The sequence below is a fragment of the Haliotis cracherodii genome, unplaced genomic scaffold, assembly GCF_022045235.1.
Source record: "Haliotis cracherodii isolate W230 unplaced genomic scaffold, xgHalCrac1.p SCAF_1, whole genome shotgun sequence".
NCBI lineage: Eukaryota > Metazoa > Mollusca > Gastropoda > Lepetellida > Haliotidae > Haliotis > Haliotis cracherodii.
Window position 1 is genome coordinate 22,453,067 of NW_027266264.1, and position 20,887 is coordinate 22,473,953.

General features: G+C 41.1%; 1 protein-coding gene across 1 annotated transcript in view; it reads left to right on the forward strand.

Annotated features, from left to right (window-relative positions):
• Positions 1-12,651, forward strand: part of LOC139454763 (uncharacterized protein PFC0810c-like) — a 34,998-nt gene extending 22,347 nt beyond the window's left edge. Inside the window, exon 3 of the mRNA XM_071236426.1 lies at positions 12,529-12,651. Coding sequence (XP_071092527.1) covers positions 12,529-12,651 — 123 coding nt within the window. The remainder of the gene's footprint in view (positions 1-12,528) is intronic.
• The last annotated feature ends 8,236 nt before the right edge of the window (positions 12,652-20,887 follow it).

The following is a 20,887-nucleotide window of genomic DNA, read 5'->3' on the forward strand; positions in this document are numbered from 1 at the left end:
ACATTATGTTTCATTGAACTATAAATATCACTCATCATTTAAGAGTGCAGTTCCGTGTTTATAAACTTTATGTAAATACTGACAAGTATCATGAATAACATAATTATCTGATGACCTAATACTTTTGCAAGAAAATGTGGTACATGTTTCAAATATTGCCAACAGTTGTTTAACATTATAAATAGTATGTTTGAATGAACTATAAATATCACTCATCCTTTAAGAGTGCAGTTCTGTTTATATCAACTTTATGTAAATACTGACAAATATCATGAATAACATGATTATAGTTATTCTGATAACCTAATACTTTTGCAAGAAAGTGTGGTACGTTTTTCAAATATTACCAACAGTTGTTTAACATTATAAATAGTATGTTTGAGTGAACTATAAATATCACACATCCTTTAAGAGTGCAGCTCTGTGTTTATAAACGTTATGTTAATACTGACAGGTATCATGAATAACATAATTATATGATGACAGGATACTTATGCAAGAAAGTGTGGTACATGTTTCAAATGTTGACAACAGTTGTTTAACATTGAACATTATGTTTAAATGAACTATAAATATCACTCATCCTTTAAGAATGCAATTCTGTGTTTATAAACTTTATGAAAATACTGACAAGTATCATGAATAACATTATAATTATCTGATGACATAATACTTATAAACGCCTGTAATGAGGCAGATCTAAAGTGCTTAACAATGTACATACTTCTTAAGGTATCATACTGTTTACACACAAGTAATACATGATGTTCATCTTCAATAGATGAAATACCTTCCTTGAGACAAAAAGGGCACAATCGCATTAAGTATTCAATATTATTATAACGTCCCGTTTCTATTGCAAGTCCATAATTACCAAATCTAAATCTTGACATGGCTGTCCTGATAGATAAAGGTAGATTATAGGATAGATACAATTCAACATTGAGTAATGACTTAAACTGCCTATAATAATATGTCTTTGAAGAACTACCTAGTTCTGCAACCCATTTTTGATGGAGATTATCAAACAATCTCTGCTTGAAAGTTGAAATAAATGGATAAATATGACCCACATGCTGTGCAACCCAAACAAATCCAAATCCAAATTGATACAGAATATGTTTTATATGTGTGACCCAATTCACTCTTCCACTCTCATCCTATGATAACATCATGTTATAACATTGAAATGGTAATCTATTGTCATTTAAATTAATAAGTTTAGTCCAATATTTAACTGCTCTTGTCATATAAATATACTGGGGAGGCATTCTTCCACATTCCCCTAGAACCATATTATTTGTAGTACTTTTACCAACTTTAAGTATCCATTTACAAAACTTTATCCGTACACTTTCAACTCTCCTACAGTAATTCACGACGTATATCTCTGCATCATAACAAAGAATGGGTAAAACTGTAGCATCAAATATTTTAAACAAATCTTTACATGATATATTACCAAATTTTCTGGAATATGTATAAATAGCCAATAAAGCCTTTTGTGCTTGGGCGGTAAGTGAAAGATGTGCCTTACTCCAAACAAGTTTGGGCGTAAAAACTAGACCCAGATATCTTTATGACGATGAAACATCAATCTGTTTTCCCATAAAATACCTCTTCTCATATGCACGCAAAGGGCCTCCATTACGAAAACCATTATCTTTGTTTTATTCAAATTAACTTTCATACCCGTTACATCACAAAAGTGTTCTAAGGCATATATCTTTTTTTTGTAACTGTAAACACGAATCTGCCATAGATTACACATCGTCAGCAAACATCAAAACAAACATCTCTTTAAAGGAAGGTGAAACATAGACACCCATGCCACCAGTTTCTTGCATGAAGTACATTAACTTGTTTATAAAAATAATAAAAAACTGCGGGCTTAAGGTACATCCCTGCCTCGTACCAATGTTACACCTAAAATAATTTGATAAACCACCAGAGAGTCTTACACAAGCACTTAAATTTGAATACATTGAAACTATAATAAATATAATGACAGTATATTGCTATCCTCGGGAAAATGAGGGATGAAAGCCTGAAGTGATGCAGGTCTCAGACGTTTACCACTTTGGTGAAACCCACAAGCACGGGTATGGTGCTGACAAACCTATAAACATAATCATGACGGACCTAGCTTCAAACCATAGGTTTCTCGCCTGCCCAAAGAACGCACCTCTCTGCACAGTGAATTGCGGTGCCGTAGACGACTGCCCAATCGTTCCCCAGTCCATCTTGAGGAATTAAACCGCGAAAGGAAACCCCGGACAACAGCAACAAATAATATAACACATGAAATGTATCTGGGAACACTTCGTCCAAGTTTACCATTTTAATTTAATTATTAGTTAAACAATGAAACTATGCCTCTATTTATACAAATCCATAGTTTCAGTATCAAGGTTTTTAAAATAATAAAGCATTGTACTTTGCGACAAAACAAGTGACAACAATTAAAGTAAAATAGTCTTCTAAATGTTTTCATGGATGTTCGGGAGAGAGGACATTTCTGATACACTGTTTCAATCCTGAAATATTCCACAGAATCTTTGAGGAAACATTTTCCGGAGGGCACTATACCGGCGAGCAGTTGTAGAATCGAAAAATACATGTTGAATACATATTGGTGAGCAGCCTACCGTCCTGTCTCACTGACGGCGTCACGTCGATTGTCAGCATGGGTGATTTGCTGGAGAGACACGACTGGAAACTAGTCTTCAACTGGTCCGTTCATACAGAATTATAATTGTTTCCAGCCTATAATACCATGCTATTGTCATTAGCCTATTGGTCCTGCTTGAAAGAAAGCGTTCTCCACTAGACTACACCCACACAATACTTAAATAGCTAACGGTAGTTTAAGAGTAAGTTACACTGGGCATCGCCACAGACACATCTGATGCATGCATACAGCTTGTCAATATCTGCATGGGTGTATACAAGTTATAACACACTTGACTAAACAACCAAACAAACTCTCCCTGGATTTGGTATCGAGATTAGATTTTTTTTTGCAGCTAAAGCCACAAAGCCAGATACTTTATTTCATTTAAAGCAATGAAATTTTAATTTTTATGAAAATATTAATTATATTTTAGGAAATCTCCTTGCGACAATGAGATTTAAGTAGCAGGAAATTTCATTTTCTTGTATACAGTCTGAGCTATATTTATTTAATTCAAGAATTTTCGGAAAATCTAATGTTCGGTCCCTAAGTAGCATGACACGTTTTTGAGACATGTCATCTTCTTTTAACCCTGGGATATGAAGTTATGGAGAACTTACCTTCCCACGCTGACGAGGCTTCAGTAGCAGTGGCGGTAGATGTCATGGCTCGTATATCCACAGACTGTTGCAGCGCACACAAATGACGAGTCTTGTTCTGTGCGCGGATTTTACGTTAAACAGGTGCAGGTCTGTACAAACTCTCTCGTACCATAAAGTCTACGCACAGAATGGCAAAGGCCAACATTGCCATTCCCATGTAGACATAATGCTATATTACGTATATCAATCCATAGATCAAAACGTCCTTTCTCGAAGCCAAAGTTCCAAGACAAACGCCGGCAATGCTTCTATATTGTGAATCATTGTACATCCAGTCAGAAGGACTCCGAGAGATGGTGTGTTATTGTCCGTACTTCTGTGTGCGGATACATAACGACTGTTCCGAAACCCAACAAATCTCTACTAATTCTATCTCCGTGAAGGTAAGGACGCTAAGAACCCAGCGCCACAGGACCACAGAAAGCATCAGTCGAGATGCCACATCGATCCTTCCTCGCCAATAAGCCACCTTAACACGAGTGGAGGAAATAATTTCTGACAAGACTTAGAACATTAGCGCACGTGATGACAACACGGGCAGCGGCTGGGCCAAGTGTTCTATTGCCTCCCTCCATATCTTCCCCCAGACCTGGCGACATGTCCTGAATCCATCTCATTCGCACTCCAACTTCTCCACACGGCTGTGCTAATGGTCCTGTAACAACTCAGAACGGCGCTCGATCAACACACCTGTTCATCTGAGAGCACAGACGAGGCTATTTTGGACGATCGAAGACAAATTAGCAGCCATTTACTCCCATGGACTGTCCGATTCGAACAGTTCATCCAATTTGTCGGCAGAGGTGGAGAATTTTACAGAACGAACTTGCATGGCATTTTACATCTAGGAGTCTCAGGCTTTTACCTCTATATAGAAAGATCCGATCAGAAATCGGCCAAATGCATATTGCGTGAGGAGCTGCTTCCTCCAATTGCAAGCGTATATGCGAATATAACTTAAGACATAAACGTCTTTATGGACGCTGCCGTTTAGAACTGAGAGATCATTGATATTGGTTGTGTTTTAGTGGTACATTATCAATTGACTTTAATGGAAGGTGCAGAAAATCGAATAAATGCATGAATGGATAACGAAAGGATCTGAAGCGGAAGTAAAAGGTTATGTCTAAGGTGAACCTGTAATAGTCTAGCCACATGCCCTCCGTGATGTGTTGGGTTCATTAAAAGCATGATAAAATAATACTATTTTCACTTGGGGGTATGTTTTGCTTTGTCAGATATAGATACACATATACATGCAATCATAAGACAATGGTAGATATATATTGTTCCTTGATATGAAAACTGATGTGCTCTGAAACGTCTTGGCAATGATATGCGTATGCGACATGCTATCTCAGTGTCAGCTTGTATTTAATATGGAACATCGACAAGGTCAAAGGGTGGAACATCGATCAAGGTCGAGGGGTGGAACATCGATCTAGGTAGGGCCTGGGGTAGAACATCGATCTATATAGGGCCTGGGGAGGAACTCGATCTTGGTAGGACCTGGGGTGGAACATCAATCTAGGTAGGGCCTGAGGTGGAACATCGGTCTAGGTAGGGCCTGAGGTGGAACATCGATCTCGGTAGGGCCTGGGTTGGAACATCTATCTAGGTAGAGCCTGGGGTGGGACATCGATCTAGGTTGGGCCTAGGGCGGAACATCGATCTTGGCAGTTCCTAGGGTAAAACATCGATCTAGGTAGGGCCTGTGGTGGAACATCGATCTAGGTAGGGCCTGGGGTGGAACATCGATCTAGGTAGGTCTTGGGGTGGAACATCGATCTAGGTAGGGCCTGAGGTGGAACATCAATCTCGGTAGGGCCTGGGGTGGAACATCGGTCTAGGTAGAGCCTGGGTGGAACATCGATCTAGGTAGGGCCTGAGGTGGAACATCGATCTAGGTAGGGCCTGAGGTGGAACATCGGTCTAGGTAGAGCCTGGGTGGAACATCGATCTAGGTAGGGCCTGGGATGGAACATCGATCTTGGCAGGTCCTGGGGTAGAACATCGATCTAGGTAGGGCCTGGGATGGAACATCGATCTTGGCAGGTCCTGAGGTAGAACATCGATCTAGGTAGGGCCTGGGATGTAACATTGAACTAGGGCCTGAGGTGGAACATCGGTCTAGGTAGGGCCTGAAGTGGAACATCGGTCTAGGTAGGGCCTGGGGTGGAACATCATGGATACCAATCCCCCATCTGTTTCCCAGTAATCAACTATTCTTATGAGACTGTAACTACCCATGGGCATACAATGGGGCATACAATCACAACCCTCACCAGGCATTCTTTCTAATTTCCTTTGCGCAGCTTCCCACGTGCTTTGGGTAAAAACAATGTTTCTAATTCTGTGAGTATCCAACTAATTCTTCCCAAGAAAACAATGTCAAATGGGTTTTTTAAACCATAGTACAATATCCATGCATATGTCGTGTTCTGAACAAAAAGCAGTTTCCTGTTTTATTGTAAAAGATTACGTATGCCTCGTATTTTATTCAAAACATAATGTGCTCTTCTCTTGCAGATCTTGCGTATTGAAATAACGAAAAAACTAATTCAAATTCACAATTGCTTTTATTAAAAATGTGGAACTGTGTGTTGTAACCCAAACAATATTGAGCACCTGGTCATGTTGAAGAAAAATAACTGAATTAAAAAAAAGCTGAATCGAAAACACACGCAGTGTTTCAACAACTTGAAACGGGTATCATAGATGTGTTTCTTGCCTTAAGTTTGCAGTGTTTCGGTGACTGTTTTCAGCCTAGATACGTTGTGATAACGTTTGTACTTCTGGGTGAAAATCCAATTTCAACTGAATAATTTCTCTTTGATCGACAATTTATGTGTTCTTGGGTCTGTAATTAAGATTAAATTTTATGTAAAGCCTCATTTTACTTTCATTGCAACTAAGATATTTTCTTTCCGGATATTAGGATGACGTGTGGAGTGGAGTTCAGCCATGTCTCAGTATACGTTTAAGTTAGAAATTCAACATCATTTGATATTACATTTTTCGGCTTACCTTATTTCCATGGCAACCACTCGCAGCTCCCCGTGGCATTAACTGGTCATTATAACTTGACGATTGACGCTGAGCTATCTGAGTAATCACACGTTGATGAGACACGTACTTCCTAATAGCTTTTGGGGAGTGGTTGGTGTAACTAGCAGGTGTTCTTGCCGCTGATGAAGAAGCGTCAGTCGGTGTTAGGTCATTGTCAGCACTGATGGTGTGTGACCAATACGGGGATTGTCCACAGCGTGCAGTCGGTTTTAACACCCAATACTCATTATGGTCTCAATTAGAAGCCTCTGAAGCCTTCGAAATCCACGCTGGTCCGCTAGCCCTAGACTACTAAATTGTGCAGAGGACTAGTGAAAATGTAATGATGGTAATCCGCATTGAGTAGTAGCAATTAAGGGGTACACCTCGGAACCAGTCTTCAATACTACAGTTTTGCTACAAATCAGAAGTGAGAAAAATCGACCAAAAGAGTAAATATAGGAAATGTTTTTTTGTCTTCATGCAGGACTACTTTCAGTGAAATAGGTTTTACTCTAGTTCTCTGGATTAGTCCTTAAAAAGAATTTCTAAGGTTGGTTGTGCACTTTGTGTGTCTCTCTATTCGGGGTTCTTCACGCAGGGTCAGAGTGGGTTTTTTTTTTAACTTATTGTGAGAAAGGCGTATGCAACACGCGCAAACACAAATTCAACAAAAGTATGCACGTGAACAGATGCAATTAATCAGCCATCTGAAACAGTATTGTAAGCAGAAGTAATTTCAAAACATAGCTTGTCATCATTGGACGAAGGACCAGATTTGACGCGCAGTGTATAGTCGGGGAATCCCCTATTTTCGAGGAACCCGTGTGACCTCTTGTGTTTCATAGAAAGCATTGTACGATGGGATTACTCTGATCAATGCTGACGGACAAAAGAAAATATACGCCCGTTTAATGGTGGTTAAATATGAAACAACCAAACATGGTTGTTCGGTGTGTCTCGGCAACGTTCTTCAGCCTAGGAAAGTAATGATAACATTTGTAATGTTTAGGTCAAATCCAATGTTCAAGTCTTAGTGCAAATTGAATTCCCGAATAACACAATACCGTACTGTAATATCAAAGCCGTTGCGTAGAGATAACAGTCAACTTCATCTTAGGTAACTAGACAGTGAGTGAGTGATTGCGGATTGTTTTACGCCGCTTTTATCAATATGCCAGCAATATCACGACAAGGGACACCAGAAATTGGGTTCACACATTGTACCCATGTCGGGAATCGAATAAATAGAACTTGAACATTGGAATAAATAATGAAGACTGTCTTCGAAGTAACAGCTACAACTACAATTTGAAACCTCAGGAATAAAACGATTAAATTTGTCTTGTCTGAGTTAACAATGTATTAGCTGGTTAAATCGTCGTCCTTGGCAATGTCTCTGTGTTCAGATAGCCTGAATTTGAATTATGGATGTCGTGGTTCATGCAAATAAAGTCATCATATTTTTCTAAAGCTAAGATGATATGGGACATTTTAGTGGGAATCAATCAAAAGTTTTGAAAAAGATTATTTCAATAATGCAATATCGTTATCATTCAACTTGCCTCATAAATATGATTCTAAATTGCGATCCCAGTGCTCGTTTTCATAAAACAGTTTTAGTTTATACAGGCTTTATCTGACAAACACCTGGTTAACTTTGTGTACTTGTTTGTTGTTTATCGCACTCTCACCGATATTACAGCTAAATAATCGAGTCTGAACCAGACAATCCACGCAATTGGGATACGATGACATGTATCAACTATGTCAGCGAGCCAAACCACCCGATCCCGTTAGTCGCCTCTTGCGACCAGCATGGGTTGCTGAAGACCTATTTTCTTCCTGGTTCTTCACGGTGCTCCTAGCTAACCAATACATTAATACGGAAACCCGTGATAAGGATCATTTGTATCTCCCAGGTAATCCTACCGAGGCAAGGGCGTTACAACTAACTACAAAAGTCTAGTTTCCACCCTTGCCGAACTAGGCTGGATTTCCGGAGTTACATTTTGGCTGGACTAACGAGTCTATGCAGAGTCCATTCAAAATTGCGTAATTCCGGTTCGTTTGTTTGTTTGTTTGTTTGTTGTTTAACGCCGCACTCAGCAATATTCCAGCTATATGACGTCGGTCTGTAAATAACCGAGTCTGGACCAGACAATCCATTGACATCATGAGCATAGACCCACGCAATTGAGAAACGATGACATGTATCAACCAAGTCAGCGAGCCTGACCATCCGATCCCGTTAGTCGCCTCTTACGACAAGCATGGTAGCATTTCACGGCAAGCACGGGTTGCTGAAGACCTATTCTATGCCGAATCTTCACGGGTCTACATCCGGTTTGTAAACAACATGGACTTCAACTGCAGGATTTGCAAAGCATGTCTACAGGCAACTTGGCGTCGACAGATATTCTGCAAATCTTTTCATGTATTTAATCAAGGTGCTGTAATGCTCGGAGTAAGACCCGTTTTATTGCACTATAGATCTTGATTATCGATCAGATTTGTCTTCAATATGCGCCGCCATTTTATTTGAAGCAAATCCAAGTTTTATGAGAGATGGAATCTGATTGGACAGTTGAAGGGACATAACTCGGAATAGGCACTGGTGGCGCTACGATCGAGCCTGGAAATCCCAGCCTGGTTCGGTAAGGCTGGAAACTGGACTTTTATAGTCAGTTAACTCCCTAGTCTCGGGAAGATGCTTCAAAGTTTGCATGAGGTAAGAAAATGCGATGAACGTGAAGGCTATCAGCTGTAGTCAGTTAGACAGTTTTCGAAATTTGCATATTTTGTACAAATGTTGATGTAGGCGAGAATGTTTCTAAAGGTGGATTAAACAGTTTTTGAAGAAGCATTTTGTCTAATACATGACTAGGAGCAAACGTTGACCCTTGAGAGTATCATGAGAAGTATGTAAAGCCAGTACAACCATAGGGTGAAGACATCATCATGGATCATGAGCTTGCTTCATTGAGTGTTTAGATTTGCTACTTTCGCAACGTATCTGTGTCACCAGTCAATGTAGAAGGCTGCTAAATCATGACACTTGTACACAACCAAGCTCCTCACGGCGATAGCCCATTCGCTGTCTATACTATCGCTGCCACCAGTCAAAGCTCCCCACTGTGAGTGAGTGAGTTTGGTTTAACGCCGCTTTTAACAGTATTCCAGTTATATCGCGGCGTGTCAGCTTGAGGTGGGAGGAAAGCCCGAAGTGATGCAGGTCTCAGACGTTTACTACTTCGGTGAAACCCACGAGCACGGGTATGGTGCTGACAAACCTAGAAACATAATCGGGGCGAACCGGGATTCGAACCCACAATCATAGGTTTCTGGCATGCCCAAGGGACGCAACTCTGCACAGCGAATCGCGGCGCCTTAGACGACTGGGCCACCCGTGCCCCCGCTCCCCACTGTGATAGGTGGCTACAACCATGCTTGGAGTTGCGTGGCGGTCGGGTAGCCTAGTGGTTAAAGCTTTCGCTCGTCACGCCGAAGACCCGGGTTCGATTCCCGACATGGGTACAATGTGTGAAGCCCATTTGTGGTGTCCCCCAGCCGTGATATTGCTGGAATATTTCTAAAAGCGGCGTAAAACCATACTCACTCACTATATAAGTGGGGCATGAGAATGCCTACCTCATGACCACCTCCGTAGAGCTGAAGTTCGGGGGTTTGATCCTCAATCTCATTAAAATCAGATCTAAGTTTTCGCTGCCGCGAAACAAAGATCTAAGGACATCCCATTACGGGATAGCGATAGCGAGAACTAACATCTAATTTTGATGAGATTGTTTGATCCTCGGCTGCTTCATATCAGAAGCCGTTAAAAGAACGGACTTGTTGTTACCCAGCCTGGCGCTCGGCATTAAGGGGATAAAACAAAGACTGGTCAGCTCGGAGTCAGTATACTGTATATGAGTGGGGTATTCGTTAAACAGCGGCATGGTATTGTTATAAGGTTAAAATGCGTCTCAAAAACATTAGAAAATAGTATTACTAACAAATAAAACCGTTTATGGCTGCAATGATGAGTTGCATTAAATATAGTTTGTGACAGAGAGCTTTTAGTTCTAAAGGAATTAATAGATAAAAGACATTTCACATTTATCACAAGAGTATCCTGGACATTTCATATTTATCGTTGAATTGGTTCCATGTTACCGTCCATTAGTTAATGAAACAAGCAGAGAGACAAGATATTTTTTCATTTGAAGCATCCGGAGTGAGTCACAAAATCAATAGAGAGATTATCAATCTGGCACGTAGGCTTCGGTATATTTCCGATTACAACACACATGAGTTCATGGTCAGATCTGGCTTTTAACGAATGAAAATGAGGTATTGTGACATGTGACAAAGACAGGCCAGGCCCGAACACTATAAAATTATACCTTCAACATTAGGAGAGGAGAGCGCAGTTTGCAATCGATCGAGTCGAATCCCGAGTTTCCAAGTTTTCCCCATTTAGTGACGAGTCTGACCGGTCTGATCCTTTCTGTATTGATAGACGGACTGAGAGTAAGTAAAACTATGTGAGTATAAAGCTGGTGTTGCGTTTCTTTATTATGCGAGTATGAATGTTTATGGAGGCAACTTGGAGTAAGCGTCGTTAGACCAATCTCTCCTTGACTGAGCTGAGCCGATGCTGACAGGGCCAATTGCACAGTCATGGCTTGACTGACCATGATGACCAGGAACGACAATACTTTTAGTAACTGTAGAAGGGTCGCACTTGACACCCGAAAGCAGTTACGACAGTATCTCAGTGTGCCAGCACTTTAAAATCGGATTAGTTCGGACTTGTACAAGCAGTCACACACATGCACACACACGTCGCTATATAAGTGCAATAATCTTAAACGCGACGTTAAGCCCCATTTAACCTTACCTCACCCGCCTATCTCATCTCACATTACATCTCACATAACATCAAGACCAGCGGTTGTGTGGATATCACTTTTCACCCTGGATATCCACCCTAGGCCTGTATGGTAAGCTTGACCACTGTTGCTACTGGGTGAATATTATGGTCCTCGTCTTCATTGCTATAACCACTGCCATTGTGCTTGTACTTCCATTGAATTTGGTACTGCCATTCTATTTTGTACAACCGCCTCCGTGGTCTAGTGGTAGAGCGTCCGCCCGGAGAGCGGAAGGTCCGGGGTTCGATCCCCGGCCGCGTCATACCAGAAGACGTTCAAAGATGGTACTTGTTGTTACCCTGTCTGGCGCTCGGCATTCGGGGCTAAACAAGGACTGGTCGGCTCGAAATCAGTATACTGTGTCTGAGTGGGCTATTCATGTTAAACTGCGGCATGGTATCTCAGTGTGCTAGCACTATAAATCTGCATGAGTCCGGACTAGTACAAGCAGCCATACAACACACACACGTACATGCACGTCGCTATATAAGTGCAATAATCTTGGACGCGATGTTAAACCCCAGTTCACCTCACCTCACCTATTTTGTACTGCCGTTGTATTTTCTGTCAAGTAATTTGTATTGATTTGTAAACCTAGTTGGGTTTATAATACAATAATTGTTAAGTGTATACCATTTCTTTGTTATTTGTCGGTTTGACACTGAATTCTTTGAGTTCAGACTTCTGGGTTAACTTATTGTCTCAATTTGGAGGTCAACAGGTAACAATATTGTGTGTGTACATTCAGGGACTGAATTGTCCAGATCGCTGGGAGAAGTTGTCATACAAATAGCTTTCACTATTGCCGTGGAACGTATTTACAGCATCATTAATAAGTAATAAGTAATCCATCTGTCTACCACAAAACCTTTGGAAAACGTAACTAAGGTCTTGAATGCTGTAACTATGGCGAATGACGCTCTTTGACATCCTCATGGAAAGAGCATGTTCGATTGTATGTCGTAGTTGTGAAACGTAGACACCAAAGGCCGGGGCCATCGGAACACCGTTCGACATGACCGTATGATCGTCGGTTCGAATCCCAGATTCACCCTGATTATTTGATAGGTTTGTCAGCACCATACCCGTGCTTTCACAAAGTGTTAAACGTCCGAGACCCGCATCACTTCAGTCTTCTGTTGCACGCCACTTCAACGTCCACCACAGCACCATTTGCCGTCTTTGTGACATGTCAATTCCACTGCAGGCCGTCCGAGAACCGGCCGACCAAGAGTTACCATCCCTGCACAGGATGGCTACATTCGACTGTTCCACCTTCGTCATCGCAATGCTACAGCTACGGAGACTGCAGGACGCATCCCTGGTTTGAGGAGGATATCGGACCAGACTGTCAGGAACCATCTTCGCGAGGCTGGAATCCGACCCAGAAGACCAGTTAGCGTCCCTGTTTTGTAACAGATCCATCGACAGCGACGCTTGCGTTTGTGCCATACCTTACAAACTTTGGAATTTGAGAAACTGGAGACGAGTGTGGTTAAGCGATGAATCACGATTTCTTCTTCACCGGCGAGATGGAAGACAACGTATTTATCGTCCTCGAAATGAGCGTTTTGCCTCACATTGTGTACGTGAATTCGACAAATTCGGTGGCGATAGTGTCATGGTGTGGGGGCCATATCCTACACCAGGAGATCTGACTTAGTTGTGGTTCAGGGAAATTTGACAGAAAATCGATACATGAATAAAAAAATTCAACCTTACCTTCTTCCACTCATTGACCGCCAGAGGGAGCTGTTTCAACAGGACAACGCTCCACCGCACGCAGCTCGTGTCACGGTAGACTACTTTCATAATGCCAACATGAAAGACTTGGCCTGGCCGTCGAGATCTCCAGATCTCAACCCAATCGAACACCTCTGAGATGAACTCGGTCGACGTGTAAACGTCAACGTCAGAACACGCCGAAGACGATCCCACAACTGGCCAACGCGTTACAAGCAGAATAGCGCAGAATAGCGCAGAATTCCGCAGGACAGAATTCATACACTTATCCAGTCAGTGCCGAGGAGATGCAGAGCCGTGATCGCTGCAGGTTTTCAATGCCTTTGTACGTAAATAAAAGATAGGTTCCGAACGTATCAGTTTTACGACATTGTAATGACTTTGTTTTATATCATTTTCCTATCCCTTTCACATTAAGAAAATCGCTCACTGTAGTCCAACGCGCAGTTAGCTCCGTTTATCGTTTCTGTTCCCTTTGATTAAAAACCATTCACGTTTCAGTTTTCAAGCGATTATCATTGTTTCCTTATCACCAATGCTGTTCTTGCACTAACGTCAAAGGACGACGCTTACCATTGAAATCAATAGCTGGTTATAATTATTTCATTCAGGTTGTCAAGGAAATCTTCTGCTGAAATACTTATGGTTTTCTTCCCTGGAGCATTTCCGGAAACAAATCTATCACTAAAGCACATGGCAGATCAGAGATGATGGGAGATAAAATCTGCGTAACGCCGGTGTCAGAGAGTGGGATTCCCCCCTAGCCTAAATTCCCCCGGAAAGGGGGCTATATAGCCTAATTTCTCCCCGGAAAAAGGGTTATATAGCTAAAAAAATGACAACATAGCCATATTTACGCTTTAGAGTCAGATTTTCCCCCTTACCGCAAGAGTATGGCTATATAGCAGAATTTCCCCTATATCCCTCAGATTTTTCAATGCAGTAGTAAAAAACATATCCTACTGCACCATTTAACAAACATTGATCAAACAGCAATGGCAAAAGCGAACTTCTTGCATACCATATTTGACAGAGAAATTGGAGATAAACGTGTCTCAATTGAAAACAAGCTTTTAGGAATCCTGCATAACAAGTTAAGTGTTGAATACATAGACGATTCCGACTTGCCACTTGTTATTCATGCCAGAGAACTTATTTATGAACTGTTGCTGGATACTAGTAAATACTTCCCGTCAGTGATTTTCTACAATGCAGTGATTAAAGGTGTGTTGGAATCAACAAACAGCAAAACTGTGGAAGAAAGTTATATTTTAGAATTTCTGGGCAAAGTTTTGTCCTGTGTTTCTGGCGTAATAGACCAGCTTGAACTCCAACTCCATTAGTATTCAGCAAAATGAATAAATTTCTTTTTACATTGTTATTCTGTTCACCAATGTTATGTTTTTAATGGTGCTGAAAATTTCCCTGTCGCCTTTATCATGCCGAAGAGCAAGAGGTCCCAGGTTCGAACCCCGTTAGTGTTATTTAGAATAAAGCTTTATTACCCCGAGGGGAATTTGGATTATATTTGAAGTGAAAAAAGTATACATACACTCATTACGAACAATACAATTTCAGACCAACACATATATCTGCACTCATACATGGAACTCCATGCAAACTTACATAATACTCCATGCATACAAACATACACACAGAACATACATGCATAACATAAAGCAACAAAATATGCACAAGTAAAGAAGATAAAATATGAATTAACACTAGCACATAAGAATTAAACAATGATTAAGAGACAAGTGACTTGATTCATCATTTAAAAATAAAATACTAGTTGGTTGGTTGGTTTGTTGTTTAACGCCGCACTCAGCAATATTCCAGCTATATGACGACGGTCTGTAAATAATCGAGTCTGGACCAGACAACCCAGTGATTGATATCATGAGCATCGATCCACAGAATTGGAATCGATGACATGCATCAACCAAGTCAGCGAGCCTGACCACCCGATCCCGTTAGTTGCCTTTTACGACAAGCAGAGTCACCTTTTACGGCAAGCATAGGTTTGCTGAAGATCTATTCTACCCCGGAAAATACTAACGGGAACAAATGAAGATTTGGCTCTATTTGATTTAAAACAAGGTACACGATATCTTCTTCCAGATGGTAAAACGTCAAAACAAGGGTATAAAAAGTGATTTGGTTGGTCTAAAGTTCTATTTGCAAGCTGTAAAACACGTTAATTGTAAAGAGAGTCCAGACTGTTGAATTTGCATCCTGAGATTTTGCTAGCCACTGTAGTTATTTTAGTTATTTAACCCAAGGGCTGACATTAGTACAGGTCCTTAAAGTGTCGTCGCAAGCATAGCCTGCAGTTCACAACCCTGTGCACGAAACAGAATCCGCTCATCAGTTAGTAAATGAACAGATGACGGAAACAGTACTCACGTATATATCTTCCACTGAAACACGAGTTGAAAAACTTGCGGCGTCACCTTTGGCAAGTGATCTTGTTCATGCATGCCTCTGTCCACAAACAGTAAATGGGTACCAAGGAGTTAATGTGGTAATGGTTATGTGAATGGGTAATCTTATAGCGCCTGACAGGCAGCTTTGGTTGCATATATCACATGTAGCTGGGAAGTTCTGGAATGCAAAATATACGGACCTCGGGGCAAGAAACGCCACGAGCACGCACATATATATATATATATATATGCGCTATATACGTTGTAAATATACTTTATAATATACTTGGCAGTGAGCGATTGAGGATTCTCGATGACAGAAAAGTGATATGTCACTGCAACCATAAGGAGAACGACTGCCGTTCAAGTTTACAGTGCAGACCTGCTAGAAATCAACTAGCAAAGTGTGTTTCAACTAGCAATGTGACGTATTGGTACTGAAGACAGTTGGAAGATTTTAGATTCGCTGATTTACCTCAAATACACAACAAAATAAAAAATAAAAAAACAACACATATCCTACTAAATAAATATATAATAAATAAAACATTTCATTTCGTCAGTGACAAAAGGCTGATCTGATCTGTCGAGTGACAGATCCGCCATATCTCACTGTCGAAATGAACTATCTTCTATTTATTAAAATTAAGAATGTATGGCGCAAAAAAACACAGTCAAGATTTTAATCATAGTTTCTCTTGTAAATTACTCCATCAGCCAACTGTACATCTAGGTACTTTTGATAATAGACATATATTTAATTATGGGGGAAATCTGACTCCAAAGCGGAAAATTGGCTATATAGTGTATTTTCCGGCTGGGAAATATGGCCATATAGTGTGCTTTCCGTGGGAAGTATGGCTATATAGCCAGTTTTCCGGGGGAAATTTGGCTATATAGACCCTTTTCCGGGGGAAATTTGGCTTTATAGCCCTTTTCCCGGGGGGAAATTAGGCTACGGGGGAAATTCCACTCTCTGACACCGGTCGTCATCATGGTGGAAGAAATGAGAAGGACAATGGGCAATAGGAACTTGACAGCAGTCAATACCTTGTCACCGAGCACACCAGCAGTTACAGTTGTAATGTGAGTCTATGTCACATAGACCCAACAGAAAAATAAATAAAAAAGGAGCCAAACTGAAGTCTAGAATGATATGGCAAATCTAGATTGCCTCAGCTCTGAATTAAGATTTGTTCTCGGCTCTGGACTTTTTAATTTTGGTATTTTTAGATATTTTTTTCTTAATACGATAGCTTTATTTCTGGAACTAAATGTCAGTCTACCAACTCCCTTGGGGTAGCCCAGGTGATTCCTGTTAAGGGGTATTCCAGATGCCGCAATGCAGTACGCTGGGTGCCATGAAATGTTTATCCGGTACGCGGATGCCAATATGTCAAAGTTGAAATTGAATTTTCGTCTTTTTTTCTTGCACAGAGTGACAATTGAATAAAATATTTAGCCCTACGCTTATGAGAAGGCAGTGTCATGCATTCTATGTGAAAATCCCAGCCTAATTTACTTGTACCAGCTGTGTACACTGACATTACACAAGAGTGCCAAGAAAAATTAAGTGGATGGGGTTGATGGTTGTATGGAGGGTTAGGGGCTGGGGGAGGTGTCCTCCCCATTGGCCTACGCTTTTAGAGGATTTAATTACGGCAAAAAATCGGTTGGTTGATCACTCACTAATTACCCGTCGCCCCCAGAGTGATGAAAATGAACCAGTCCAACAACAGAGAAATACAAGCTAACAGAATCTTTTTAATGTAATTTAATAAGGATTCCTACTGCATCTGCTAATGCCAAGGAAGATATTTCTCCTTGCTGGTGTCTGTCTCGGTGTCTGGACAGCTGACCATCGAGGTTCACATATTTATCTTCCGTGGTGGAGGCTTGGCACCATGGGCCAGCTGGGCTAGATGTCTGGTGTGGCTAGCTTCAAGTGATTTCAAGACATCCAGGAAGCTGAACATTGTTGAATGAACAGGGTTCATCTTGGCATTCAAGTGGCTGTGCCAACCTTCCAGATGATTATTAGAAGCCAGTTATATACAATCCGAAGGAACGTCCTCAACCCTTTTTAATACCGCGTTAATCCGGGGTGTACCGTTCTGAATGAAGACTCGGTGACTTGGTTGATTCAGTCCGTTTTAAGTTTCTATTATTTAACCAGTGAAGATCCGGGTTAGAATAGATCTTCAGCAACCCATGCTTGCCCTTAAAGGCGACTATGCTTGTCGTAAGAAGGGACTAACGGGATCGAGTGGTCAGACTCGCTGACTTGGTTGACGCATGTCATCGTATCCCAACTGCGTGGATCGATGATGTCAATCACTGGATTGTCTGGTCCAGACTCGATTATTTTACTGACCGCCGTCATATATATCTGAGTGCGGCGTTAAACAACAAACAAACAAAATTATAAGGAGGTCGAGGGGTAGGACCCCACTGAAGAGTACAAACTAGTCCAAAATGAAGGAACTGTGCCAGACATAATTATTATAATATTTCTTATTTTCGGCTAGATTCTGACGCTCTGCATCACCAATTCCTTGTCCAGTGATTGCTGAGAGTAAGTTATCTGTTTAATCTGCAACACACTTTGATACAGAGAACACAGAGATGAGGCAAATTCATTAGTGACTTGCATGCTCTTCTTTCTCCCAGAATATGTATAGCTACATTGGATATAGGATATTTATAAATATAATAACGAAAAAGGTAGGTGGGTGAGTGAGTACAAAACAATGAGCTTCACACATCGGCGGAATGTGGGGATCGAACTGTGTATTGACATCTTCCCGAGGCAAGAGAGCTAACTGACTACAAAAGTCAGTTAACTCACTCCTCGGGAAGATGGTTTCCACAGTTAACTCACTTGCCTCGGGAAGATGATGTATTGGGTACCGAACGGTTGAACCGCTAGGCTACCCTACCACCCTATTAATGAAGTAACTGAAGGGTGAAAAGATGTACTGCTAAAACTGGAGGTGAAGGTGAGGTGAAATGGGGTTTAACGTCGCGTCCAAGATTATTGCACTTATATAGCGACGTGCATGCACGTGTGAGTGTTTGTACTAGTCCGGACTAATTGCCGATTTATAGTGCTCGCTCACTGAGATACCATGCCGCAGTTTAACATGAATACCCCACTCAGACACAGTATACTGCCTCCGAGTCGACCAATCCTTGTTTTAGCCCCTTAATGCTGAGTATCAGGCAGGGTAACAACAAATACCATCTTTAAACATCTTTTGGTATTACGCGGCCGGGGATCTAACCCCGGACCTTCTGCTCCCCGGGCGGACGCTCTACCACTAGACCACGGAGGGGTCCGCTAAAACTGGAAGGTGTGTCTGTAATGATGACCTTTCTGTACTCGGAGTGTAGATTCTCACGTGCGCCGGTTCCTGGCTTGTGTTGTGAAAGGATACATGTTCCAGTGCAAGTCAAGGGCCAAGCTTCTGTTTATCCTTACATGCGACTTACAGAAACGCATGTGGTGTATTGTCAATAACCATACAGTATGCATGCGTAATTAACACACGTTAACAGACAGCGTGGCCAGACAGTCATGCCATGCTTGGTGTTTGGAACATATATTGTCAACATATTATATGTATGTTATTTTTACTTCAGTATTGGGGGCACGGGTGGCCCATTCGTCTAAGGCGCCGCGATGATTGTGGGTTCGAATCCCAGTTCGCCCCGATTATGTTTCTAGGTTTGTCAGCACCATACCCGTGCTCGTGGTTTTCACCGAAGTGGCAAACGTCTGAGACCTGCATCACTTCGGGTAGTCCGTCTTACAGACCCTGATACAAATATATGTCAAATACAGCCCATGCAAGTCTATAATGTTTGGCAAGTCTAGATTATTGTAGTATCTGAATCACTGGGCTCCCCTTTTATTATATTTTTATTAAGATAACTGAACAACTGTTTTTTCTGTACGATATGTTCATTTCAGAGACTAGATGTTAGTCTACACTTCGGGCTTTCCTCCTACATTAAGCTGACACGTCGCGATTCAACTGGAATACTGTTAAAAGCGGCGTTAAACCCAACTCACTCACTCACTTACTTCGGTATATTGGTACCAGACATCTGACAAGAATAGTCCGATGGTTAATTGTCTCCGTAGTTTTAAATATAGCTTGTGTGGGAAATTAAAACTGTCTGTGTTCATGTTGCCTTTTTTCAATTAATGTCAACACATATGGGACAACTGCACTGTTCACTATTAATCTATATTAGAATATCATACACTAACAGTTAATAGATAAGAAGGTAATAGGTAGGTAGGGAGGTAGGTAGGTAATATCTTTTTTATAGAATAATACTTAAAGAAAGTCCAGGTTACTTACCCGTCACATGAAAATACAGTCTACTATCTAATTAACCCGTGAAGATCCGGGATTGAATAGGTCTTCACCAACCCAAGCTTGCCGTAAAAGGCGACTTTGCTTGTCGTGAGAAGCGACTAACGGGATCGGATGGTCAGGCTCGCTGACTTGGTTCATGCATGTCATCGTATCCCAATTGCGTGGACCAATGCTCGTGATGTCAATCACTGGATTGTCTGGTCCAGACTCGATTATTTACAGACCGCCGTCATATTGCTGGATTATTGCTGAGTGCGGCGTTAAACAACAAACAAACAAAATTATAAGGAGGTCGAGGGGTAGGACCCCTGCTGAAGAGTACAAGCTTGTCCAAAATGAAGGAACTATCTGCGTATATGCCCAATGTATTACATTGTTCAGTGTTGACAATGTTATTTTGTGAAAGGGTGTAGTGTTAAATTTTTACTCTGGGAAATCATGAATCATCATTTAAAGCTCTCGCAAAATGATATAATCAGTTCACTACCTTATTGAAAACAGCTGATTCAGAAAGTAATTATAGGATAATTCTAAGCACCTGATATCGGTGTACTAGTTTTCTGAATATGGATGGCAATATTGACATTGGTCTTGTGATATTTATTTCCATTGTTTATACGAACCCCTTGAGTATTGGATTATGTTGTGTCCGTGTATATGGATACCTGTTTCACCATAACTTGAAAACCTAAAATACACGCCGAAACATAACGGAAGTATACAAATCAGCTTTAAACAAATCAGCGTTAAACCTGACTGACCCGATTACCTTAATTATAATCCATCATATAGATCATTCACTTGTTCCTACAAATCACAAAACTGCGCATTTTACGACAAAATAATTATCTTGTTGTTTAACAAATATACATACCATCCCTAAATAACACGAACACATTGATAATCCCGTAACAATTACTACAGACTCAATCTATTTACTTTCGTCAGCAATATAATTTGGTGAGGACACTTCCGTCATGCGTGACCGCATATTTCTATATTTCAA